The sequence below is a fragment of the Heliangelus exortis genome, chromosome 2 (assembly GCF_036169615.1).
Source record: "Heliangelus exortis chromosome 2, bHelExo1.hap1, whole genome shotgun sequence".
Classification (NCBI taxonomy): domain Eukaryota; kingdom Metazoa; phylum Chordata; class Aves; order Apodiformes; family Trochilidae; genus Heliangelus; species Heliangelus exortis.
The window spans coordinates 6,097,567-6,124,853 of NC_092423.1; the positions used below are offsets into that span (position 1 = coordinate 6,097,567).

At 37.5% G+C, this 27,287-nt stretch overlaps 1 protein-coding gene across 1 annotated transcript; it reads right to left on the reverse strand.

Moving 5' to 3' along the window:
• WDR48 (WD repeat domain 48) lies at positions 1-27,287 on the reverse strand. The gene is made up of 19 exons (XM_071734640.1): positions 27,187-27,287; positions 19,115-19,255; positions 17,420-17,498; positions 17,055-17,137; positions 16,815-16,944; positions 13,601-13,689; positions 12,630-12,731; positions 12,007-12,231; positions 10,755-10,829; positions 10,308-10,410; positions 9,903-10,000; positions 9,318-9,425; positions 8,814-8,910; positions 8,198-8,293; positions 5,987-6,092; positions 4,460-4,547; positions 3,848-3,924; positions 2,623-2,815; positions 1-2,013 (listed from the first exon to the last, which is right to left on the reverse strand). Exons 1-19 carry the CDS (start codon positions 27,232-27,234, stop codon positions 1,918-1,920), a joined length of 2,034 nt encoding a protein of 677 aa, XP_071590741.1. The 5' UTR covers positions 27,235-27,287; the 3' UTR covers positions 1-1,917.

The window sequence follows — 27,287 nt, forward strand, 5'->3', positions numbered from 1 at the left end:
TCTTTTAACTAAAGCCTTTTATTCTATACAACTGTGAAAGGTCATTTATCCTTCTGGCATTGCAGACACTTCTGTCAATCTTTTCCTGAAACTGCATTTAAGGGATGGTTAGAGAGAGAGAAAAAAAAAATTACAACCTTGGCTTATTTCAAACAAAATTAACTGGGAGCAATTCTAATGTATACAATGGGACAACAAGACAACCAGGAAAAAACACCCAAAGAAACAGTGCCTATTTGAACAAGCATAAACCCTTTGCTATTAATAAATATAAGTCAGGACAGTTTATCAATAAAAGTTACAGTTCTGTTTAACCATTTAATTCACAAATAGCACTAAAACTGTGCAGATGTAGAACAACTGTGTCAAACTGAGCATACAAAGAAATGGGAATTAAAAACTGAACCTGACTCTCAAAAGACAGGGAAAAAGACATGCTAGCTTAGTTCTGAACCATATTTTTTGTTGAAGCAATGAGTTTATTTAGCTAGGTTAAGAGTGCAGAAGGTAATGATTTTACTATTTTTTTTCAAATAAAACACGATGAAAAATATTTTCCTTTTTGTTTCACCAATACAATCCCAGTAATATAATTTATTGGGACTTTCTTTAGGCCTCAACCTAAATCTTGATACCAAGACACAGGAAGGGCAAGAGCATATGTCTCCTGAAGAAACTCAAATAATATACTGCCCTTTGAAGGCACTTGTGCTTCTGCTTCAGATGAGTAATTCTTACACAATTTCTTTATGAGGATCTCTAAGTTTTTCTGGTTACAAATATTTTTCTGGGACAGCCCCACATTTTCTCACAAAAAGCTGAATGCCTTTACCCCCTCCCCCCAATAAGTTAAACTCTATAAAAGACTACTATGAGTCTATGACAATCACAAATTTTTAGAGATTAACAGTGAAAAGAAGATCCGCACAACTTTATAACAAAAGAAAAACTGCATACAAAACTTTGGAAAAGAAGAGTAAGTATTTTTATATCATGAACGTGAAATCTGCTGAGAAGTTTCTAAAGTTAAACATTAAACACATGAAGTTCTTTGCAGAATGGTCTGAAGTTTTAACAAAATGTCACAGAGTTTTGGAGCACAGTTAGGAAAAATCAGACTGGTGTGTCTTCAGAACACCTAGGACACAGTGCAGGAAGTAGTTATACACATATATATATTTTTTTTAAAAAAATCTTTTAAGCTGCTGTAAAGCATGTTCACTCTATTATGATGCACAGCATCACTGGACTGACCCTGCTATAATATTTATCTAGTGTTCTTTTTCTGCATGTCAATAGCTCTCTAAAGCAAACATTTGCAGTATCAAAACAAGTCTAATGTTAACCCTTGTCTGCAACTAAACGGGGCCAATTCTTTAAAGTGTGCAATACCTATTTTCTGTTTTCTTATCCAAATTTCTTTAAGTGGTAGAAATGTTTGAGTAACCTGTGAGAAACCACTGCGGGAAGTTTATGAATGGAATGTACTAAAAATATCTTGTGTGCAGTGCTGAATGATATTGTGAACACAGTGACAAATGTGGCCAAACCGGTTTCATACCAAGCACGAGTGGATGAGGATATTATCTGGAAAAACAAAAGCAAAAAGGAGGAAGCAAAAGTCTGCACTGGATTATCATCCATTCTCTGTACATCTCACACAACACGAACCACTCAGGAACTTCCCATCTCATTGGCTGAGACTAGGACAGACTTTAGTTTAAGTCATATAGATTATTTTCTTCCTCTATATTACAGATCTATTAGTCACTTCAATTAAATGTATACTTTCTGTCCATACTGAGTCATTAGAAGTCTCATCTACCTTAGGGGTTCAGTGGGCTTCTATAGTACTACTCTTGGAACCAGTACAGCATGGTCAAGTAAATGAGCAACCATTTGGGTCCAGCACTCCCTTCACGTTGATTTCTGGCGATAATGAAGCGTCAGATCCCCCCCACTCTTCCAGATGAAGTGCTTTACTGTTCGAAGGTCCATATTTGGATCCAAAACCTAGATGGAAAAAATTCAACTTTTAATCTGCAAGACTGTCAGAAATTCAAAGCTAAAACACAACACACCGGTTGGGCAAAACAATCCTATGGGTAAACTGGCATAAAAAAAAAAAAAATTAACCATGAAGAGGCTCAGATTTTTCTATTAGCAAGTAAACCTTCTGCATTATTGAATTATTTTAATAATGTAACTTCACACTACAATCACCTCAATATTTAACCTTCATGCATTTACTACACTTACTAGAAAATTTATCATTTTGGACAAACTTTTAACTCTGCCAGCAAAGTGATATTAAAACCATCCCAAAATGCTAGAAATGGAACTAAGGAATTGCATTAAGTCCATTTGTTGGATATGAGTAATTAATCCTACAAAGGCTACAAGTCAGACCAAATCATAACATGCATGCTATAGAACTTCCTTGGTTCAGCTGTCTGCAGCTGTCTGAAGTTGAGCCAGCAGTCTTTAAAGTTTGCTTTGTCAAAATATTTACACAGTTTTTATAACCCATAACATACTTCAAGCTCAGTATTCAGAAATTCACAACCCATTCACTGCTAAACATTGCTTTTGTTTACAGGATAAAACACCCAACTAACTGACCTGGTCCTGGCACAGAAGTTCAATCTTCTCCTCTGCTAGCACAGCAATATCCTCTTCTTTTTCTTGTTCTCCTGCTTTTTCATTATTGGAAGAGCTGGTGGTCTGAGATTCGTTATCCAAGTTTATGATTTTCTCATACACATGTTCCATCACTTTCCTCACCTGAAGCATATCACTTGCTGACAGTCTGTCTCTATAGAAGGTAAGAGAAGTTTGATAGGAAAAAACTTGAGAAACTCTATTTCTAGTCTTCACAATGCCTTAATCTGAAGCAAACTATGCAAGTACACATATAAACTCTTTATATTTTAATAGTAAATTATCAGAATCAACCAGAATGCCATGATCATAACAGCTGTTTATCCAACGATTCAAAAGCAGAAGAGACTCTGAAAATTGTAAAAATCTCAAAAGAAAAATGACCAAATGAAAATCAACCTTTAGATTAAGAGTGCTGTACACAATCCTTACCCTTTCAATAGAAAAGGGCTTAGAAAGAGAAGGTACAGAACAATAAAAGCAGTAAGCCAGGACATGCTGTTCACCTCCCTACACTAACAGAGAAGCATTCTAAAGAAGCAGCAGCAGTTTTTCCTCAAAGTACACAAAAAAAGGCTATGAAGCTCCTCTTTCACAAATTGGCTCTCATGTGAAGAACTCAATGAGACTCAAGCAGGATCCAGGCAATGTGGAAACCACTCAAAATTGTTCCTTATACGTAGCAGCTATATTGCCTACAACACTGACTTCCTATCTGAGGATTTACTTCGATTTCTATCCTACGTAGCTCCCAGTTACAGCTGACAGGATGGCAAGACCATCTTGAACTCCTTACTGTCATGTTTTGTACTTTCCTCTTTTAAAATGCTATTATCCATCACTGTTAGCAATAAAAAACATAAAATTGTGGTTCTGAACGGTGTAACAATCCATAAATTCCCCTGTTTTCTTATAAAATAGCAAAGAAAGTTTACTATCAGTAGTTAGTTCTTGGACATATCTCAGCATAAATGTAAGCAACTGCCCACTGACCCCAGAAGAAAACTGCAGTTCTTTCAAATATTCTGATATAATTCAGTGTTTCAGAGTGATGCTGCTTACATGACTAAAAACTCATACAAATTCATCAAGCACACTATAATTCTCTAGAAAATGAGATTGTTGGGGTTTTTTGAGCTTGCAATTCTCTTACTGCATTTTTGATAGTCAAAGATGCTTTACTTACTTTTTTAGAGTTTTTGCCCCTGATGATGAATGAGGTTGGAGGTAGAAGGGAATCTTATTGAATTTGGGCATATTTTTCTAGAAGAAAACAAGTTTGAAACGTGTTAATTTAAGGATGAACTATCAGCTCCTACTTCCACCACCAGCTGGTCTGTGAAGTAATTCAGCTCCTAATTATCAAAAACCAAGAGAGATTCTTAATCAACACAACCACCACAGCTAACTTCCAAATTACTCATGCTCCTGAGATGCTTCAGTTGAGACTATGCATATATCATCTGGCTTTGAATATAAATTATCATATATTTCAAAGGAAAGTAGATAGCTCTACACTTAAAGAGGGAAGCAATTATGCACAGTACTTTGAATTTTTTTTCTGAGATCTTTTGTAAAAAGAACATAAGTAAAAATACTGTAGCTGAAAACAAAAAAGAATTAATCTCAAAGGGTCTTGAATATAGACCTTGGGACCACTTATCTTAAATACAAACAGAGCAAAATTTTTAAGAGTCATTTCAGATCCTGTACAGTTAAAGGAAAAAAGTTCACCTTAAAAAGAAAAAAAACACACACCAGAAAATCTATACCAATAATCTATACCAATGATACTTACATCCACAGTGATGTCAATTACCCATTGTGGCACAGTTTCATTAAGAAGCATAGATTCAGTTTCACCACCTGAATCTCGACACAATAACCTAAGACATACAGAAATATCCTTTGTGAATAAAACCAATTTTTGTAATGTGCATTAAAAAACTTTCAGGAGAGGTCCTGCCCTCTTAATGGGCAGGGAACTTTGACCAGGTTAGCTGGCCCTTCTCATCATCAAAATTACTGAGGAACCCATCACATATTTTCTGTAAAGACCAGAAAAAGAAGCTACAGGAAGAAGACAGATCCCTAGAGCAGAAATGGGGAGAAACATCTCAGGAGACAACAGGCCCACAGAGAAGTTTAAAAAAACTACTTTGCACATGGATTGTGTATGTTTATGTCTTAAAGTACAAAAGTGTCAGGAGAAAGGGAAAGACACCTGGCATAAAGGAATTTTTTTCTGCTTGGAAAAAATGAACTTTGCATGTAAAGTGTTTGCTAAACCCCCACTAAATAGAAGGAATAAAACCAATTTTTAAGAAATGTGCACATACAATGGTGAAACAAAGCCACATAGTATTTTTTAAATTCCAATTAAGCATTTAGGCAGGGAGTCATGCAAGCCACCTCTTGCTCCCTCCAATAATGTCTTTTCAGTGTTCTGAGAACAAGCTGTATAAGACACAAGATCTACCACTACAGAATGAATTCAAGTATTAAGCCCAAGTAGTATTATTAAGTGTAAACACACTGATAATGCAGAAAAAAAGTATCAGTTTTCAAAGCTGAAAAGAGTTGCCCTGTTTTACTGACCAATTCTTGGACTGGAAGTTACATAGATTTTGAGCCTATTCAGCCTTGGAAACAAAACCAACAAATGAAACATCCCCACCTATCAAATTTAAAATCCAGTATGTCAGTAAATAATAAATGCTTCACAGTATTTGAAAGGTTGGCATTTGTTCTGCAGCACTATGAAACTGTCTCTGCTGTGTCATACATCACACTTTAGCTTTTCAATGTAGAATGAAAAAAAATAAAAGAGTAATACATGTTACACAACAGAACCTGTGCTCCTGCCTGCTAACTTTAGGACCTTCTAATGGGTCATCAACTGTATTTCTAAGAGGAGAAACTAACTCTCTAGTGAATAGGATCACCTGAGTCATTAATGCTCAGAGACCAGCACAACAGACCCATATGAGAACTTCTACAGGAATTAAAGTAGCACAATTTCATTCTAAAACAAAATTCAGTTCACCAGAAAGAGGACATCCAAAAAGATCTCAAAGCTGTAACATACAACTAAGAACAACATACAACTTACCATTGTAAGCCCCCCCAGACCTTATTGATGTTCAAACTCACACAGAGACAATGCAAGATTATAATTAACAGCTGCTTATTTTACCTGTCAAGGGTTTGTCTTGAACACAGCACAGAACAGATGCCAGTGCTACATTTTTATAACATTTCTGCTTGCACAAAGGAAGTGATTGCACAAAGGAAGTGACTGCTAAACCAGCTTCAGTTTTTATACCTGAACAAAGTGCGTCCTCCAGCCTCACCAAAAATAACTGGTGTGTGTGGTGGCACTTGAAAGTAGCCATTTCCTTTCTGGACTCTATTCTCCTGCTCACCATTCACTGCTGGAAAAAAATACATACAAACAGTAAAACTGCACTGCACCTTAAGACTGAGTATGCATAGTCCAAAAAGTGTCCTTTCCACATACAGCTAATGTACATCATAAATTAACAAAATCATAAGCTTCATTAAGAAAAAAAATATCCCCATTTCCAACACAAAACAAGTATATCAAAAGGAACACTAGTGTAATAAGATCAACACAGCATGTTTAAAATAGCCCTTTGTGGAAGGACTATTTCAAAAGCCTTTAAGAAAAGGGCAGTAGAGCTCACGAGTCAAAACCTGATTATTAGTTTTCTTTAGTTCCTCAACAGAACTGAAGATTTGTCAAACTGCACAATACTATTATTAGAAACCAACTAAAGAGATTCTTCTGACAAAAGACTATTTTTTCCCCTCTACACTGACAGATGTCAAAACAGTTTACTAGTAAGAGCACATTTCCTTGAAGTTACTGCATTCTAAATTCAATTTATTTTTAGCTAGTTATGGCATTACGGTCTTCAAACACTGAAGAATCTGATTCCACATCAGATGCTTAGGATACGATTAAAGAAATATCATTATTTATGCACCTTTTGAAGAAACCAGCTCCTAGTCATCATTCAGAAACCTTGAAACACAATATAGAAGCATTTAGGTGCCCTCTTTGCACTTGAGAAAGTTCATCTTGATTACAGTGCAGCCATCTAATTACTGCATCTGAACATGATGTTGAATTCAAGCAACAAAAGAAATGGAAATGGCAGTCTCATGAAGTGAGTCATTTCTTAGCTTTCTAACCAGCAACACATGCAGGGCAAGAAAGGTCCAAAATCAAGGAAAGACATCCAAGAAAAGAACACCTAGTCTCTATTAGAAGGTGTGAAATAAAACTGAAGTTTTAGCAAGTGAAAAGTTCTATATTTGAAAGATTTCCTTGGGACTATTAGGAGGAACCATAGTGCATATATATATACATATATATATATATATATATACACACACATATACACTTAAGTTCTTGCCTCTTTACAGAAATTTTGGTGTCTAACAGGTGCACTTTATTTTCTTAAGTTGCCGTTCAATGTCAGTTTCTTAACTGCTGCTTTTGAAAGGGAAAATAAAGGCTGGTTTTGTAGTGAATGTTCTAAGCATTCCACTAATCCACAATTATTCACAGAAATAAGCAGTGCAGCAGTGTTCCAGCAATACAGAAATCTGAGTTATACTTCCCATATATTTTCTGGCTCTCAAGCTGTAGACTGTGAACACGTAAAAGTGTGAGAATCAGCATCTTTACCCTGAAAAGCCTGCCAAGTGCTGGAAGCCTCCCTGGAGATAATTTTTGATAAAAGAAAATAGCTAACTCTTGGCACAGTCTTTGTCATAAAATAGCAGGATGTTGCTGGACTTAGTTTTCTTAATTGCATTATCTGTAAAATGTAATTTCTTAGTTGCCAAAGATAAGACTTTTCAGTTAACTCTGACCTAGGTTGAATTAATTTTAAAATAATTCACAAATTTTAGAAGTTATACAGTCTTTTATTCTGCCAAATACAAGCCCTATCTTATATTTTACATAGCTGTGCAGTTTCTCATGCATAATTAGACTTAGCATTATTGCTGCAAAACACCCTCTTCAAGGTGGTTTTGTATAGACCTACCCCATATATTATAATATCTACTGAATATACATTTTCCAAGAAATCCTTATTTTATATTGTTCATAACACCTAGAAGCAAATTGTCAAGAGAACACTGGCTAATGTTGAATAACTGAACTATTGCTCTTTGCTGACATTAGCTAGGGCTGCTTCTTTTCCAAATCAAGTCTTACTTTTGCCTTTTCCATCAAGATCTCACGTTTCTGTTAACTTCAGAGTCATCTGTTCACCTCATTTTTTATGGACTCGGGTTCTTAAGTTTTTTGCTGACTATTTCAAAAGAAAGGTGCTCAGCAAATTTTGGGGTAAAGCAAATTAAAAGCATTAAAAAGCAGTCAATGCAAAGAGACACCTGCAAGACAGCAAGTCAAGTTGTGTCTGTTAAAGAAACAGAATCAAACAGAATGTATTAACAAATCCTAAAAAAAAAAAAAAAAAAAAATTAAAATGCTAACCATGATTTATTTCGTTTTCTTCTTCATCCATTGGATTGATATGTGTTCTAGGCCAATACTCCAGAAGTGCTTGTAGCAGAAGCCCTCCAAGGTTTACTGTCAACACACAGCAAGGTAGAACTCCAGTTACACAAAAACCATTGCCACCCTAATATTCTACATTTGATCCACAGCTGAAAACTTTCCCAGAAGTTTGAGCAGTTCTGTTCCCAAAACAAACTATGTAAAGGCACAGAAATCTCTTTATCACAGAGCTATAAGTCATAACTCTTCAGAAAAAGCTGATTTTAGAATCACTGATGCTGGATCACTCACATGCTGTAACATTCTCTAGCACTGGTAATAGTTCCAAATTTAGGAATGTTACTTTTACCCTTTTGATTCTTAAGGTTTTAAAACCAAGTTAAATCACAAACCTGAACATGACAGAAATGTTTCCAAAAAAAAGCAAATATTCTTTCTGGAGAATTCTCTGCAGAATTTAGTCTCAAGAAAATAAGCTCTAAAATCCAACCAGCTACTGACATACGTGTCACTGGAATACTTTCAAACATAAATACTGGAATTTATTCTGCTTGTTTGTCTCAACAAAACACTAATATTAGTTAAAACTTACATTTTGGATCAGAACCATCTGGACTGCTAAATCCAGCATCTTTTGCTGAAACCCAGGCTGCAAAGCAGTCACTTTCGTCCAAAGTAATTGTCAACATCTGTTGGAAAAAGGCCACCAGGAAAAGGAATGCAGTAGTTGTTTTGTATTAAACAAGTCTATAAATTTATTTTGTTCACACTTAGCTGAGAATACAAACCAAAGAATTTCTAAATACATGAATGCACACTTTGTTTACCAAACTAATTCATAATTGGTATTGTTACCTTTATACTGGCCATACCATGGGAAAAAAACCCCAAACAAATGAAACCAAAACCCAAAACAATCTGTTACTCAGATTATTAAGGACTGGGGTAAAAACTACTTTTTGGCTTGAAAAAAAAATAAATCTAACCCATCAGATAAATGATGTGGGATATACACCACAGTAAAACCTTTGTGAACAGTGTATGAAAATCTATAAAATGTGACATTGGAACAACAGATGTAAGAGTTCTATCTCACCCCAGTTTTCAAGTCTACTGAGAACCAGTTTGGCACATACACCATTTTAAATCTCTTCTTAATTTCTTCTTCAAAATCTACTTTCCCAAGGTCTTCAACTTTACATGCCTGTACACCAAAACAAATGCAAAAATTTTTAGATTCTGAGTATTGAGTCCTATCAACATCTCAGATCTTTTACTTGACTTTCATATACACTTGAAATGATTATGACTTATGATTTCTTCACAACTACTGTTATACAGAAACACAAAAGTTAAGGATTCCAATTTTTCAAGTTCCCCCCATCAGTATCAATATTTCAGTGAAACTTTCCAGCAAACACCAATATTTGTTACGGATCTAGTAGCACATTCAGTTTGACATCAGTACCCATCCTCATGTCTGAAACAGATGCAGGAAAAAAAAAAAAAAAAAGCTCAAAATGCCCCCTCCCCTTTCAAAAAGCAATCTGGATTATGTCTTGGGACAGAAAGATGTAATTTCTACCATAGGAGTCCCTCAAAGTAAATATAATATATATAAAAAGGTAGAAAACAATTAATCATCCAACAGTAGATGTTTAATCTGAAATCATATACTTACCTTCAAGACATCCCAGTATGCCACATTATTATTTGTGTCTTTGGTTAATATGTGTCTCTTGTCATTAAGAATGTGGCACTGAATAATACTAGCACCCCCTAGCAAACAAACAAGAATTAAGGTCACTACAGTGAATTTTTTTTTTCTCTAGTATAACATTATATTAAGCTTTGTAACATGACATGTGTGATTGTTCTTTGGTTTCACTATTTTATGTAAGAGTTGGATATCACTAAGGTTTAAACACTATTTTAACTGTAACTAGCACTAGCTTTATGATAAGCATCTCTTTTGGTTGAAATCCTAAGTATTAAGTACCTAAAAATCTTGAACCAGTCTTTAGGATCTTCTATTTCTGTTAAAGACAGCAGATTTTAGAAGGTACCTTAGAAAGCAGCTGTTTACCTTTTATAACTTGGTCAGGCTGTGTACACAGGGGTGGTATAGGATTGGTACAATCATTATCATAGTCTCCAGATGATCTAAAATTATGAATTCCCTTCAAAGTCTAAAGAAAGAAACAAAATAATGACCTATTCAGAATAATCTATAAACTTTGCTTTTATCTGTAACAACTGCCAGTTCATGCTGCTATTTAGATGCTAAGTGTTGAGTGCCAATTGAGATAATTAATTTCTCCAACCAGCACGACAATAGAGCAAAGAAAGTAATTCAAAACTTAATGACTTTTGATCAATTTCATCATTGGCATTTTACAATTTTTTAAAAGAGAGCTTAAAGATCATAACGAGTCACAGACAAATTGCAAGCAACGGTCCAACAGTTCCCAAACCAAAATTGCAAATGCCATGATTACTTAATTGAATTCATAGTATAAAATGTATCACTTACCCATTTATTCACAGAGGATTTAGTTGTTGCAACCCAAAGAGCTGGAGGAGGATCAGCTGATCTATCAAGTTCCATCTAAATAATGAAACCACAGATACTTTCAGGAACACTTAACCTAATTTTCCTTTGTTTTATTAATATTGGCTCTGTGCAGATCTACTCCCACGTTTGGATGGATCTCAGAAGCAGCACTACTTTCAGTTTACTGAAGAGATACTAAGTTTAAAGGAAAAGTAACTGAGGCACACTTTTTGAAGCTCCAGAAAAACTGTTTCAAGTATGCAGCAAATAAATTCTGGGCATGGCAATAGTAGATGCAATGTGCCTCACCAACAAGTATTTAAGTTATGATTACAGCATGATGCAATCCTCTCAATGCACAGTTTGATAAGTACAATGTTTACTGAATTACTTTGCTTCAAACACTTCACATGGCTAGAAAGAGAATGCAAGAAGCTCTGTACCAATAATAAAAAGCAGAACTTTATATATTTGGCTTTGTTGTTACATTTCTTGGACTGTAGCTACTTTCAGCTGCACACTTCTTATACACCTACATGTTCCAAGGTTCTGTCATCTGGAGTTACAGAAAGCCAAAACATTCCCCAAAGCAGCCTTTGCAGAAGACTCAAACACGTGCATGCAGTTTTCTCAGAACATGTCATGTTTAGGTGTTCAAAAAGCCTACAGTAAGTTTTATTCCAGGTTCCCAGGAGTACATAACATATAACAGTCCTGTGCATACATGTTGCTATTAAGAAACATGAACTTTGGTCTAAAGACTTGGCAATTCCAGTTTAGTTTCTTAAAACCATACTAGAGTCTGGTAAAAACAACTTTTCATTTTTGACTCATACTCAGTTTCAGTAACACTTGAATTTACATATTTTAGGTAGCTGCTGGGATTTATCTTCTTCAAACAACTACATTCCAGGTGTAATACAGGAGACAAAGCTAATATCCTGAAGATGTGGTGTATTAAACACATCCTTTTATCCCTTCTACCCTAAGCCACTATCTCATCAGACACCATGCAATACAATTAAGCTTTTATACTGTCATTCCAGTATGACTGAGCACTGGAATAAGTTGCCCAGAGAGGTTCTGAAGTCTCCATTGTCTGAGATATTCAAAAGCATCTGGACCCAGCTGTAGATGGCCCTCCTTGAGCAAGGATACTGGTCCAGATGATCTCCAGAGGTCCCTTTCTGCCCTCAACCAGCCTGTGATTCTTTGAATTAAAATTAAATACCTTAAGAACTGGTGCCTTTTCTTCACAGATAAGCACACGGATATCAGGATTTCGTAAATCTGTACAATAAATCTTCCTGTCTCTTCCTCCTGAATAAACATGAGTGAAGGCTTCATTGACCTGAAGAGCCCAAACACCTTCATCATGGACTCGGTACGTGGCTATGCACCTCTGCTGCCCAAGGGACCACAGGCGGATGGTCCCATCAGAGCTGCCTGAAAGACACTGAGCAACAACCACCAAATTTCAATCAAGCAGGTATTTAAGCCCTCTAAAAATATTTTTTCCATAAAGAGCTTTCATCATTCTTGTGAAATGGTTATATTTTTCCACTAAGACAGTGCTAAATGAAGACTGGAAGTCAACTCCAGTCACAATTTGCGGACATTTTATGGAAAACACCCCCGCTATACCTAGGGGGTATAAATATACTGTAATATATTTATATTTAATCTGTAATAAAACAGAGCTTTCACCAGTCTCCCTCCCTTAGTCACCAAGGATCTGTAGAATACTTGTTAAGCTACTTCCTGTGATCTATGACACAAAATAATAATTCTGAAAAAGACTAATGACATCACTGAGTTCTGTAAAATGCCCTCGTCTCAAGCTAAAGCACAAACCTGGGTGCCATCTCTGTTCAACAGCAAAGCTTTTACGTTGTCTGTGTGCCCTTTGAGTTTCATTAGTTTTGCACAAGTTCTCGGATCCCACACCCTTAGAACCTGTAAAAACAGACATTGGAAAACTGCCATCAGCATCATTCTTCCCAGCAGCTCATTTTCTCTACAGAAAATCAAACCCTTCAGAATAAACTGACCCTTATTCCAATCATGCAGACATCTGCCACCAAAAATATACTTCATTAGAACAAGACAGACATAACTAGATCTTATGCATCCCTAATAATAACATGTGATTTTCTTTGTTTGATTTTCATTTCATTAGTTCTGTTTTTTTCTGTCTTCTGAAGAAATTAGAGAGTGAAAAGTGACAGGAAAGAGGACAGTGTGATGTGGGTTAAAAAAAAAAAAAAGATTCAGAGAATCCTCTCAGATGCTTCACTGATGTATCCTGTTTTCATAGTTATATTAATTTGGAAATAAAATTCTCTCAAGGTTAGAGTAGGTAATAAACAACTTGCAAGAGACTTGCAGGGAATTTGCCTTCCTTTATAATATGGAGCATGGGCAACCTCTTGGGAACACTTGAACTTCACTAGCTCACTTCATTTCCCATCTCCTGCAGGGGTCTTAAATTGCTGGCACCACTTCTTGCTTACCTGTGCAACTGCTTCAGTTTTTGTGACCATCTGACTAGTATATCCCCAAAATCAGAGCTCTTGTGGTGAAATATGATGTCTTGATAGAGAGATCTGATTGTCTGTGTATTAAAGCTATGTGGATATATACACATCTTGAGACTGAGGCAGATATTTCTATCCTAAGCTTCACTCCTACCTAAATGAAGTGTCTGCCCTCACCATTCAAAACAGAAAAATTGCTACAGACATGACACTGAAAATTAAAAGAATTATCTCTGTATACTAAACTGTGAACAGAAGTGGAATGAGCCTTACCTGATCTTTGCTTACCTTTTCAGTGGACCCTGATACAATAACTGTTCCCATTTGATTCATTGCAAGGCTGTAGATAGAGTCTTTGTTCCCACTCAGGGATGAAGCTATTTCAAAATAAAATTTACATTTTTCAATTTGAATTCTCTCATTTGAAAAACATAACCTAAAATACCATTTTTGAGTGAATAATTATTTTAATATCCCCTTTGATCCATGAAAATATTGCCACTCTGCCCCACATATAGAGTTGCTTTAAAAAAAAAAAAAAAGACAATAGTGAACATATTGCTAGGAAAACCCCATCCTAATTCTTAATCTGCTGCTGCATAAAACCAAAGTAAACCCCCAGATTTATGATCATTGCAGTCCTTTGCCCTTTTGGCACCACAATTCAGTGCCAGGGCCACTGGGGTACTTTTGCTCTTCAGAACCACTTTATTAGAGAATGATACTTCTATGTGGTCTTATACACACAGTTTGGATGTAAGCACTGAGATCTTTTTCCCACCTGAGTAGCAGTAAAAGTCTCCATTATATAAAAATGGCTGTTACTTCAAGGAGATCTTACTGAAGTTACACAGCAGTGTTGAATTATGTTACTTGAGCAGGGATGCTACCTTTCTGTATGGGAAAACCATATGGCAGCTCCTCTCCTTAGCACCACTACTGCCATCAGAGTTGAGGAATTCTGCACCATCTGTCCCAATCTACTTTTGGACAGATTAAGGGAACAGTCCCTCAAGTGGGAAAAAGACAGACACAGTAAATGAAAATCACCTATTCAGAGAGTACCATTAGGCATTTCATCAAGCCTCCAAACCACATGAGCTGGGAATAGGAATGAACTATATTGCCAGCAAAAATGGGAAACTTTATATAAGGATTTATGTATATTATGGAAATGAGTTTCTAGCACAGTATTTGTGACCCAGTATCATAAACATTTTGTCACAGTGAGGAATTATGTAGTGAAGAATTATGCAGCTTTACTTCAGGGTCCTCTTAACCACTAGCTATGGCTTTTCAAAAGTAAACTTAGAAATTAGATCTATTATTTGAAGTCAAAATAAAGTGATGGTCCACCACTGTCCCCAGGTATTAGTTGAAGATAAAAATCAGAACTGAAAACTCTTGAAGGTTACTACACTGTTCAACAACCATGATAATTTATGAAAGGATAATGTCCAGACTTGTTATAAACTGCAGATCAGGAATGTAGGAGAATCTCAGGAGAACAGAATCAAAATTTATGTAAGAACAAAAAAAAAGCTCAACTACTCCCCCTTCTGGAAGGGACTACCTCTCAGAAGCAGTGTCTCTCCACTTAATTAAAATTATGGCTATCCTGCCTTGGAGACTCTTTAAAAACAGAGTTCCTTTTAATGCTGGCTTGTGTACATTGCTTCCCTGTAATCACACAGGAAATTAATGCAAAAGAACATTCTCCATTTGCATTGTGAGAAATTGTTTGAAAGGAATGAAGAAAACCAGCTTCGTTAAAGACATGACCATGTTCTTCCCACCAGAAACACTGTTAGTTGGGAGCACTGGAAAGAAAGAAAAACAATGCCCTCACTTCCTCTTCCTCCCCTTTATGAAGCATCACAGTTTCAATTCCAGAAATGCAAATTTACTTCTGTTACCTTAGAGGTAATGCCTCCAATTCTGTTTGATCTTGGGCTCAAAAACAGCACCAGCCCCACAGTACTCCCTGTCTCCCAGTGATGATTCACTTGAATCATTACTGTTGCAATGTTCAAGAAGTAGTTTTTGGTTTGTTTTTTTTTTCCACCCAAACCCAAATTTACCTTCTTTCAAAAAACTCCCTGTTCAAACAGAAGACAGCATAACAATAAGATACAGTAATTCTACTTTCATTGAAAGAAAATTTCTGGGAAATGCAAGGTAAGTGTATTTAGTTATGTGCAGTCATGTGCCATCCCAGTACTATCCTGCAGTCCAACAGATTGAAGGCTACAGAGACAAGATAGCATGAGGCTTTACTTAAATTTAAAAGTGCTGTAGAACCACTTGATGACTGCCTCTTATTTACTGAATCATATATTCCTGAAATTTCTTCTAAGTCTGTTGTGCCAGTTCCAAATTGTGTTTCTGAAGCTTTTTCTTGAGCCACTCAAGACTCACTAAGTCACACTTATTTAGAAAAATCAATTGTAGCAGTGTAGCAAGATTGTATGTTCTTTCTCAATGAATGCACCTGAGACTCTGCTACTGCTGAAACATGTATCAAACAGGAAATATAAAATGAAAGAGATCAGTGTCTTTGAACGCTATTTCTAACCGACCTACAAGCAGCAAAACACAGCAATCAAACTGGATCTCTTTCTGAAAAGATACATTGTAATACAGGCAATACAAATCAGGATGATGATGATGAACAAGATTTCTGTTATTCACTCAGGCAATTAAATCTAACTGAACTTGACAACAGGTGTCATACTCCCCAGAAGACAAACTTAACAAGCTCTGTCTTGACTATTCTAAGCAAGCAGGGCTGGAATTGCTCTAGGGGGAAAAGACCTCATAATTTATTGTGATGTTCTTACTGGGACAGAGATGCAGGACAGATCTTCTTAAAATGAAATGATGACATTAGAGATTAACACTGGTAAGTAGAACCTATGGACAATTTCCCCTTGCATTCCCATATGAAACCAGGGAGTTAGATCTCACCAGCATGTTCCTCACGTAATTAGTACTAAAATTTAAATTAACAGATGTGCAAATTAATACTATCTAGTAACTTGTTTTTCTGACAGGTAGATTTGATAAATGTATAAGGTTCTACGTCAGGAGGTGTACTGCATTTTTTACAGCTTCTATAGAAACAAAACCACAACTGAATTATAATATACAAAGAAATGTACTGACAAATAGCCTAAGGGAAAATTTATATAACAGGTTAGTTGTGAAGCAAAGAGTTCCTAAACCTAGAGCTCTGTCCACTTTCAGAGAATACCAACACATTACATTTCAGGAGAAAATGTTCAGAGACCTCCCCTCTATTCTAATTGCTGTGACTTTTGGCTGCTCTGTATTTTCAGCTGTTACATAGTGAAGCCAAATACATGTTAATTCCACCTTAAAATTTCTTGCACATTCTTTATGTACACATAGAAACACTGGTATCTACAGTATTAAATAGATCTCACAGATTATGCTACTCAATAAAATGTACTGTGTTTGCCTTCCCTCCCTGGGTACCTACTTGTTACGGTGTTATTTGAGGCAGTCAGTGCTGTCAGGGTATTTACATCCCAGAGGAATATCTGTCTGTCCAGCCCAGCAGATGCTACCAGTTCTTTATCTTTGGCATATGCCAAAGCTTTCACATAATCCTACAATAAATACAAAGACATCAATCAACATCATTATCCATCTGAAGTCTACATGTTAATAATTAGAAGACTGTTAATGATAACATGAAGTATTTACAGATGTTTTTCACCTTATGCGTCCGTAGTGTTGACATGCAAAACCCCTTATGTGCATTCCACACCTTAACAGTAGTATCTGAAGAAGCAGATATCACTAAATTGGAAAGAATAAAGAGTAAACTTAAATGAACTGCATGTTACTGTAGAGAATATCTGTATTACTCATCAATTTTCTTCTCAAAAGGATTAAAAGTATGATATCTAAACACATTTTTCAGTAAAACACCTGTTTACGTTATTTACCAAATTTAGAATACACATCACAGATTCAGCTTTAACACAGAAAGATGGAAAAAAATTAATATTCTGAAGTAGTTAATACACTTCATAAATACCATTTCTAAATACTGTACTTTTCAAACATTTAAGTACTTACATGTTTTACCATTGCAGCAGAGCACAATATCATTTACCCAATCTGTGTGATGTTCCATAGATGCTATGTAAGGGTCTTGCTGCAAATTAAGAAAACAAAAATCATAAGATCCCTTCACAAATTGAAAATATGGTGACTGTCAGATCCTGTTGTGCCTTTTCTTCAGCCTTCAAATAGATCAAAAGTTGCATGATGTAGTGCTGCTTGGAGTCACTATTCCAAAATTTTATGTGAAAGAACTATGCAGCTATGCAAGGTATCAATAATTAGTTTTCAGTGGAACTCCTATATATTTTAAAATTTAATTTTGTGGATAATTTCAACTTGAAGTGTTTGGTTTTGTATCACAGAAAAACAGGGACTGCCAAGCTAGTATTTTTCATTTATGGGATTGGACTTGTTCTGCTAGGAAGAGGAGCAGAACAAACAAAATACAATGATGTCTCAGGATGTCTCCAGGTTATGAACTTCATGAGGTTTTACATTCTGCACTTTTCACATGGAAGCAATGGTTTCCAGTGATCTGCTCAAGTTCCTCACACTGGCCTTTTGTTCAGTGGGACCCATACATCAGTATACACTGGGGGAAATGCACCTGGAAAGCAGCTTGGTAGAAAAGGAGTTGGAGGTCCTGTTAGACACCAAGATGAACACCAGCCAGAAATGTGCCTCTGGTACCCTGAGCTGCATTATGCAAAGCATGGCCAGCAGGTCAAGAGAGGGGATCTTTCCCCTCTACTCAGCACTAAAGGGGGGCACATCTGGAACAGCGGGTCCATGTCTGGGCTCCCCAGTACAAGAGAGACATGGAAATACCAGAGAGAGCCCAGTGAATCACCATGAAAATGATTAAGGGCCTGGAGCAATGCTTTTGAATACCTGAAGGTATGAAAAAAGGAGAGTTGGGGTCTTTTCAGTGGTGGCCAGAGGCAGGAACAGAGGCCATGGGCACAACCTGAAACACAGGAGGCTCCCTCTGAACACCAGGAAACACTTTTCCACTGTGAGGGTTCCTGAGCACTGGCACAGGTTGCCCAGGGAGGTTCTGGAATTTCCATCTTTGAAGATACTCAACAGCTACCTGGAAGTGCTCCTGGGAAATGAGCTCTGGGTGGCCCTGCTTGAGTAGGGGGTTGGACCAGATGACATCCAGACCTCCAACCTCAAATGTTCTGTGATTCTGTGGCCACTAATTTTGCTTCCTCTCCTCAACACAAAACATTTGGTTGGTGAAAGTAAGCAGGCCAACAGGATCTGATCACTGTGTCATTTTTTCCTTCAAAGGAAGGATAATAAAGGGGAGATGACTTAGGATTCTCCCAAAATATCAGAATATACAAAATACTTGTTGACTAAAGTTAATAATCCACCAGAATGTACATTCATAACTAATACAATATACACAGTCGAAGTGACTGTATCTATGCTTCCTTTACCACTGGAAATGGCATCATTTTATATTTAAGTTTTTTTCTTTCAGCTGTGATGAGTTCTTAAGAGGATCAGCCTAAATGCAGATTTGTAAAATCCCACCTATTTTGTACCAATATTTGCAGCATCAAAATTACCTACCCTAATAATTGGCAGCTGTTAAAACAGAGTATCCTATGTATATATGTAGGCAGCTTACTAGCATGATAACTTGGAAAAAAGTAGGTTTAGGGAATCCTTCATAGGAATCCTCTCTTGACTTACCTTGTGCTGACTGACACTCCATATCCTTATAATAGAGTCTCGGCCTGCTGTGAAGAGTCTGTTTAATGCTGGATCCAGCTGAAGTGCATTTACCCCATTCCGATTGTATTTCTCCACTTCATCCCTAATCACATAGGAGACCTAAAATACATTTACACAAATCTGATTAAGGTACCAAGACTGACTTGGCTGTAAAATGCTAACACCTGATTTAATCTTTGTGAGGTTCTCAGGGAGAAAATATTAAGAGCTTTACAAGTATTAGATAAGCCTGTTAGTTTGAGAGTAACCAACACCACCTCAGTCCTTCCAGCCTTGAAAATGGGGAAGAATCACAGAGAAGGTATGAGCAGTGCTGAAACTGGAGTCCACAGGATTATTTAATCTTTACAGCTCAGGCTTAGACCCAGAGAATCCTGAGTTCAATTCCCTGCTCTGTGAAGATATTCTGGGTGATCTTAGAGAACGCACTGAGTTGATGTCTCACTTTCTAACCAGGTTTCACAGTTTCTGTGTTTGGGAAAACAACATTTCCCAGGCTCACAAAGGAGAGGAGATTGTCACTAAGGATTACAAAGCACTGAATGGCTACAGACAGAAATTTGAGATACCTATTTGAGGTATCACTACTATTTTGAAAACAATTTTTTGAAACAACCAACTTCGTAATATACGAAGGACAAATATTTGCCACTCTTACAGATAAATTACTCCTTTCTTTCCTTCTGTATTTGACTGTACTGTGTGTATAGTTTATTTCATAATTTTGTTCAGAAGCACTAAAAGCAGATTTGAAGAGATATACTGCAAAGACTACAGTATCCTCCACTATCACTGTTCAGTAAACATTATTATAAGGCACTGCAGCTTCTTCAGAACTACCCCATTTACACTCTGCTGCATCTCTCCTGATCACAGGGTTTGCAAAAGTTTATGCTTTATTCTCAGTAAAGCTCCCACACTTAATGAAGAGGAAGCTGGCAGCTATGCTCCTTCCCAGATTCTGTAAAATATAATCAGAAAAATGTATAGTTTTAGGCTTGGTATAATCCCATCTGCCCACTGAAGGAATCAATTGGATGCATAAGTACCAGTGTTTTGAAAAGCTTTCAAAGAGTAATCTTGGGCTAGAGATCTGAAGGTAATTTTTCACTCCAGTAACTGCATTAGAGAAGCATAAAGAAAACATTTTTCCAGATCAGATCTCAGGTACACAATATAAAACCAACAAATTAAACATACAGTTTAGTGATCCTTATCATTGAAGAAACATTTTGCAGCATCTCAAATTCTATACCACGAGAACTGACAGGTCCATTTGGTGAAGGTGGGCAACACCTCAAATGAATTATCCCATCCCAGAGCAACACAGGAAAAAAAACTGATCCTTCTAGAAAGCACCAGTCCAGTCCTGCTGTGCATTTTAGAAAGAGCTGCAACAGTTCTACAGACCACCAGTGGAGGACCAGCTTCCTGAATCCTTTTGCCCTAATGCTCTCCATTACCATTCCACAAGTCAATTTACTACCTTTTTTATGTTATATCCCAATGCTCTTAAAGCAATTCTTGCTCAGTCTTTATTAGCCACTCACAGTCCTTGTAAAGCCTCAGCTCTTTCAAGGTTTCAATTTGTCTCCTAATTTCCAACTCTCAGCTTCCCTCACTCATTCCAGGCTCATCCATAACATTTTTGCTATCCACACTAAAGTCTCCACATCCCTACACACAGCTTCAGAGATGTTACTGAGAGAAGAAATTGTCAACCACACATTTTTATGTTGTTATTTGGTTTTTGTATGTGCAACTCCACACTTGGGTTTGATCCTATCACATCTACATTGCTACAAGATCCCTACAGACCACTTCAGTAAAAGAATGTTATAAAGTGAAGGTCTAATGTCACACAAAACAAAAGGCAAAAGGATGGCCATCAAACCCAGTTTTCAAACTCCCTGAATAAAGCCAATGAAAATATTCAGTTAAATACTAAGTATGAGCAGAAAATACCCAAAATTAATGGAATTCAAAACCAAAAGGCCATCAGATCAAATTTGGTGTTAGCTGCTAGAGAGAACAATCTCTTCCCAGCATACAATACAGTGCCAGACAAGATCAGCAGGGGCCCTTTCAGTTTTTGCTTCTCCAAGCTGCTAGCAGGATATTTTTTGACAAATCCTCAGTGTTAGGATTTGTTCCTCTTCCTTCAGTCACCCCCCCTTGATTTGTTGTATAATATAGAGCTCTTTATTCTTCTCATAAATAAGACTGTCAGACTATGTTAGTCACCTAAGTATTTTAAGGAGCTTTTTTGCTCATCAAAATGTTACCTTTTTAATTTACAGGAGTTCAAGTAAAAAACAGCCATAAATAACTAATTTTAAAATGCAAAGAAGCAAATGTCAGCTTACTCAAGTAAATAAGGTACTTCTCATATGTAACTCTTACTTTCATGGCCCTGCAAAAGCTGAGAGCTGTATTCCTATGTTGATCTCACCAGAATTAAAGTAATTTCATCATTTCTTAAAATGCAACAGGCAAAATATTTTCTTGCTAAAGAAAATAACTAAATATTGTTCTTAATACAGAAATGAGCACTGGAAAAAGCCCACAGAGATTAGATGTAGTAAAATCATTTAAACTTCTTTCTATTATGGAATTTGCCTATTTAATATCCACCTGGAAGACCTTGAAACCATGGCTGTCAGCTCCACTGGGCTCTTCTTTTTCCACCAGTCAAAGACATGACTGGGGAAGACTGACAACCATTTCCCCCTGCCACCAGTACTGAAATACTCAGCTGAAGGTGAACTTTAATTGGGCCTTTATTCTTTGTCATAATTTCCACACCTTAATTTAGTCAAACACCTCCTGGCAAGTATTGTTTATATTTCAAGAGAACTGAGGCATAGAGAAGAATCAAGATTCTTTCAGGGTTAATGAGTCTGTGGTAGATGTAAGAGCAAACAATAGATCTTGGTACCAGTTTAGCATTAAATATAATCCTTTTTTCTTCTGTGAGAAACTTGACAAAGTAAATCTACTGTAACAACTCAATTTTAAAAATCAAAATCATATTTCTTACTGTTCCTTTTTTTGTGTGTGTGTAAATACATGACAGCTTAGATGGAAGAAAAAAAATGGCAAAATGGCAACGTAAGAGCTTGACATAAATTACCCAGCAGTGCCTGCTACTGTTCACAGAATTCAACCAGTTACTCTTGCCTTTCCTCAGAACTATAATTCTAAAAAGTTTTACTTTCCACCCACAGAAGGAATAGGATACCTTCCCTGATTAACTGCCTTAAAAATTTAAGATACAAAAGAAGGAAAATAACTCCCTATTGTATAAGAATAGGTAACAATAATTGTCTGCACATCATGGTAAGAAACTCTTGACAGGCATTTTTCAAAGATAAAGGTGATTCTAAACCAAACTAAGCATATGCTCTTTAAAATTATTTATTTTAAAATTGCTAATACTAAAAGCACAAGGGGAGAAAATTAAGATGAAAGAAAATTATCTTGAGGTCAGCAAGTTTATTGGATACCAGACTAACATTTCAAATGAATATTGCTATTTGAGCAGTTTGGTAAGGAAAAGACTTTTCATGAACAGAACATGAATGGAAAATGATAACTATTGCACAGAAACAGGCTCCCCAAGTCCCACTGGATGCTTATGGACATCCCAGTGACTGTCAGTTGCTCACATTAGAAATAGTTAATAAATTTACTTTTGCATCCAAAACAGAAAATGTTAAATGGTCCACTCTTGCAAATCATTCAAACTAAAATAAACATTTTATATTTAAAATACCCTAGAACAAGACACACAGAATATGTGGTTGAACTAAAAATAACCTCACAAGACATTTGCCACACATCATATGGAACATTTTAGAAAGAGAGTTGTAACACCAGAAGCATCCAGGTTTGTATTCAGAGATATTAACTACATGGGGACACGTGTTAATAACATGGGGACAGATGAGGGGTCCATAAAATCTACTGAAAGGATGTTGAAATGCCACTCAACACAGGGAACTTAACATGGATCTACCAAAGCAGCAGAAGGTTGATTTAAAAGACTTGACTTGTGTAAGACTCTTAATTGTGTAAGGGTGGTGGGCTGCAAGCAAATTCACTAAACCCAGAAGTTCACTAAGTTAAATAGGGGAAGACTGCTGTTCATCCACATTCCTATTTTGTGGGAAAAAGGTCAGAAACTGGTTTTTTGTTTGTTTATTTTTCAAAATTTGAGTGTTACTGGGTATAGAAATGTAAACTCTATTAGGAAATATAATAACTATATAAACACATATAAAAACATAAAGCATGAGTCTGTGATTCTCTCTACACACACACCTAAGCAATGTAAAAGCAACAGGCTTCACAACAGGAAGAAACAGCTCTGAAAAAAATCCAAGAGCAGCACAAACATCCTTATTGCTTCAGATAAAGTCCCGTGCTCTGCCTGGAAAGGGCTGTAAAAGTCCCCAGGACATTTATGACTCTTGGCAGCAGATGGCATTCCCTGCAAGCATGTGAGACCAAGAGCACAGCTCTGTGCTCTGCATTGATTCACAAAGTCAGCAGCAAACCACAAAGAGGGTGATGACTGAGACAGAGCACTGTTGTTTTATTGTCATGAAGGTCTGGGAGGGGCAAAATTTGTGGGATAAAAAGATATTTTAATAACCACCAAGGCCTTTTCCATTTATGCTGCTGTAGCTTTCATAAACTCCCACAATGAGTAAGGATCTTTCACTGCAGCAGTACACAAATGTTACAAGGTGAGGGATCCTCGTTACAAAGAATTCATGGGATTCAGTAGCCTAAATGGATCAGAATTAATAAATTTTATGACTAAAAGCTCCAGAGATAAAGCTTCTGTCAACAGATCCATTTTAGCCCACAAGGCCAAGTGAGTTTCTTACAAATTCTATGATGTCTCCTTCATGAGGAGTGCATCAGCTGATCTGACACCTTGCAACCTGTGCTACATAACAGCCCTTCTAACAGATTTTATCTTACTAGATGGCTATAATTTGCTTTGAAAAATCCCATCACACCCTCATGTTGGAAGAGACAGTGAACAGCCAAGCTCTGATGGCAGCCATCACTTATTTGTAAGTAGGGAAAAAATCCAGACACAAATGCTATTGTGAGCAATTAAAAACCTGGTATTTCTCAAAATCACTGGAAGGATTCCATGAGCTCTGACATGAATTGCATCAAGAATGACAGAAGCAGCAGTCAACCACCAAGTAAAAACAAATTTTAAAAATAATCCATTGCCTTTGTATCTTGGCAGAGCAGATGTATCCCTTAAAATAAGATTTTAAGTGAAGAATATATTGATATTTGAATTTTTATCAGGTACTCCAAGCCCTAGAATACAAGTAAAGGAAGGCATGAAAAAGTTAATTGTATCCTTCTAAAATTGAATCAAATTACTGGGTATATGTTTCCTTATGATAAATGTATTTTATATGTTTATATAATAAAAATAAAATTTATATGAAACAAAAAAAATTATGGCCTACAAAATCTAGTGCTTGTTCAATAAATGATACTATTAAAAAATTCAGTAGTAGAAATTTTTTGAAATATAAAGGTTTGTTTCACTTGGTACTTGCTGCCACAATGCAGTATTAGTGCATAAATATGGCAGTCAGTGAAAAAGATCACCTTATTCTGTACAGGACAGAAATGAGCCAAAATGCAAATCAACAATTTTATAATAACAATGCTGATTCAAATAACTTATTGCAAAATTCCTCTGTTCTGTCAATAGTCCTGGAGTGTGGGGGTGAATTTATTCTGGCCAGGCAGCAGGTTTGGGGCAGCAGATACAATGCAGCCCCTCCAGAGCAGCTACTTTCAGCCTCCTGCTGAAAAGCAGCTTCATCTTGAATTCATTCCCAGTATGATCTCCAAAAGCTACAGAATATGCCCAACTGTTTCTCATCACCCAGCAGTGTCTCACACACCTCTGTGTCCCCATTCTCTTCCCAAATCAGACCCCCCTCCCACCCCACACTTCATACCTGCAGATGCTTCAGGAACACCAAGAGCCTGTCACTGGGCATTTCAAATGCCTGACTTACATTTAAATAATTAAACTTCTTCCCTTTTTAAATTTTATTTTTAATGCATGGGATTGATTTTGAGATCTGAACCACCTATTATAAACATACAATTTTATGCAGAAGCACCCTACACTGACTGCTATGGATAGTTCTGCTTACCAGTAAAACAGGTGCATCCAAGATAATAATAGTTCCAATTTCCATAAACTTCAATCAGCTCTCCTGTCATGCAAGGAACTGAGTTCCTCCTTGGCCAAGAGTTAATTTTTTTAAAAAGCTTCTCCCCCAACCTCATGGTTTTAGGAGAAATTTCTCCCTTTCTCACTCTCTCTAAAGCTTGATGCAGCAGAACCCTAAATGCTCAGCCATTGGGAAGGAAAATAGAATATTAGTGGCTTTAGCCTTCCCTCAGTAGCTGATGGGACTCAGAATTCCATGGCATGAAAAAACCCTGTCTCTAACCCAGCAAGTGAAATAAGGAGTTCAGGAAAATACCTGGCTTCTACTCAAGGTTTTATATTTGCTTCTAATCTAACCAAGGTCACCCTCTGTATTTCTAAACTTACAGTGTCCTGACTGAAGCAGAGATCAGAGTAACAGTACCTGAAGTGAAAAAAAGAAATCATGAAATGCAATGGAAGTGGAAAAAAACACGAACCAGCACACTACCTGCTTGTAAATACAAGTTTTTGAGCAAAGCAACAACTGAAAAAGGAATGTAATTATAAAAAAGGGAACAATGTAGTCTTTGATGCATGCTGCAGGGAAATGATACTACATAAAGAAGCAGGGCTACATCAAAGAAATATCTTGTTATCATAAAAACATCCTGCTTAGGAGAGCAAGCTGCAAAAACTTGCTTATGGCACAGGCAACAAAGTCAATAAAGAGAGATTATATTTTGAATTCTTTGTATTTTAAAAGATGTCACAGTGTCTTTTTGGAAGGGCAAAGGAATTCTTTATGCAGTACTACTGACTGAGTGCTTACCTTAATTGTGAAAAACACTAAAGGCAATAAAGAAGTGCACACTTCCTCCGTGTGACAAAACATTCAAAAACCAAACCTATCACTGTTTGGAAGGTTCCTCCTGCTATTTCAGGCTTAATCAATATCTCTTCTGATCAAAGTGTACAGATACAGCTGAAACTTGCACTTCCCACTAGAGGCAGGCAACTTGGCACACTGATAAAGTATTGAATCTTTTCCACAGTGAAAGCTGTAAAAACACTTAAAAGTGCTGGCTGTATCATGGACAAAAATAAAGAAAGTTGAGGACCACAATTAAGCAATTTTCACGACTTTCCTATAGAGAGTCAGGACTTCCTACACGCATTTCACTAACTCCAGTCTCCACCGAGGCTACGAGCAGGGCACTGCCCGCATCAGGAAGACCGAGGAGCTCAGGGGAGCTGAGAAAGTTGACACCCACCCGACCAACGAGGCCCGAACCTCCCTTTTAGAGACACTGACCGGAGCGGGAAGGAACCCTTCAGCTCTGCCAGGCTGGGGAGCCTGACCCGGTTCGGCAGCGAGCAGCACCTCCTTCCCCCTCTCCTCCCAGCCCAGCCGCTCGCCCCCTCCACGGGCACCAGTGGAAGGAGGGGAGCGCCGTGGGTGTTTCTTTCCTCCCCCTCAGCGCCGCGGGGAAAAAGAAGGAGGCGACTGCGTCTCCACAGAAATCCCTCAGACTCCCAGAGCCCAGAGCAGCCGCTGCCACAGCCCCGGGGTGTCGGGGTCGGCAGCCCCGAGAGGCAGCAGCAGGAGCAGCCCCGAGAGGCAGCAGCAGCCCTGAGGGGAGCCCTCCCCTGCCCGCTGCCCTCCGGCCGCCCCCCCTCTGACTGACCCCACCCCCGCCACCGCCTCTCTCCGGGGGCCGCTCTCCCCCTCCCGTCAGACCGGGCCGTGCCTTGCCAGAGCCCCGTAGGGCCGCGCATTCCCCCTCAGCCCCAGCCCGGTTCCCGCCGCCTCCCCCCTCACCTGCACTTTCCGCCGCCCCGCCGTGTTCTGCCGATGATGCGCCGCCATCTTGCATGTTGACACTCTGATGTCATTTCCGGAAGAAGAGGCAGGGCGGGGAG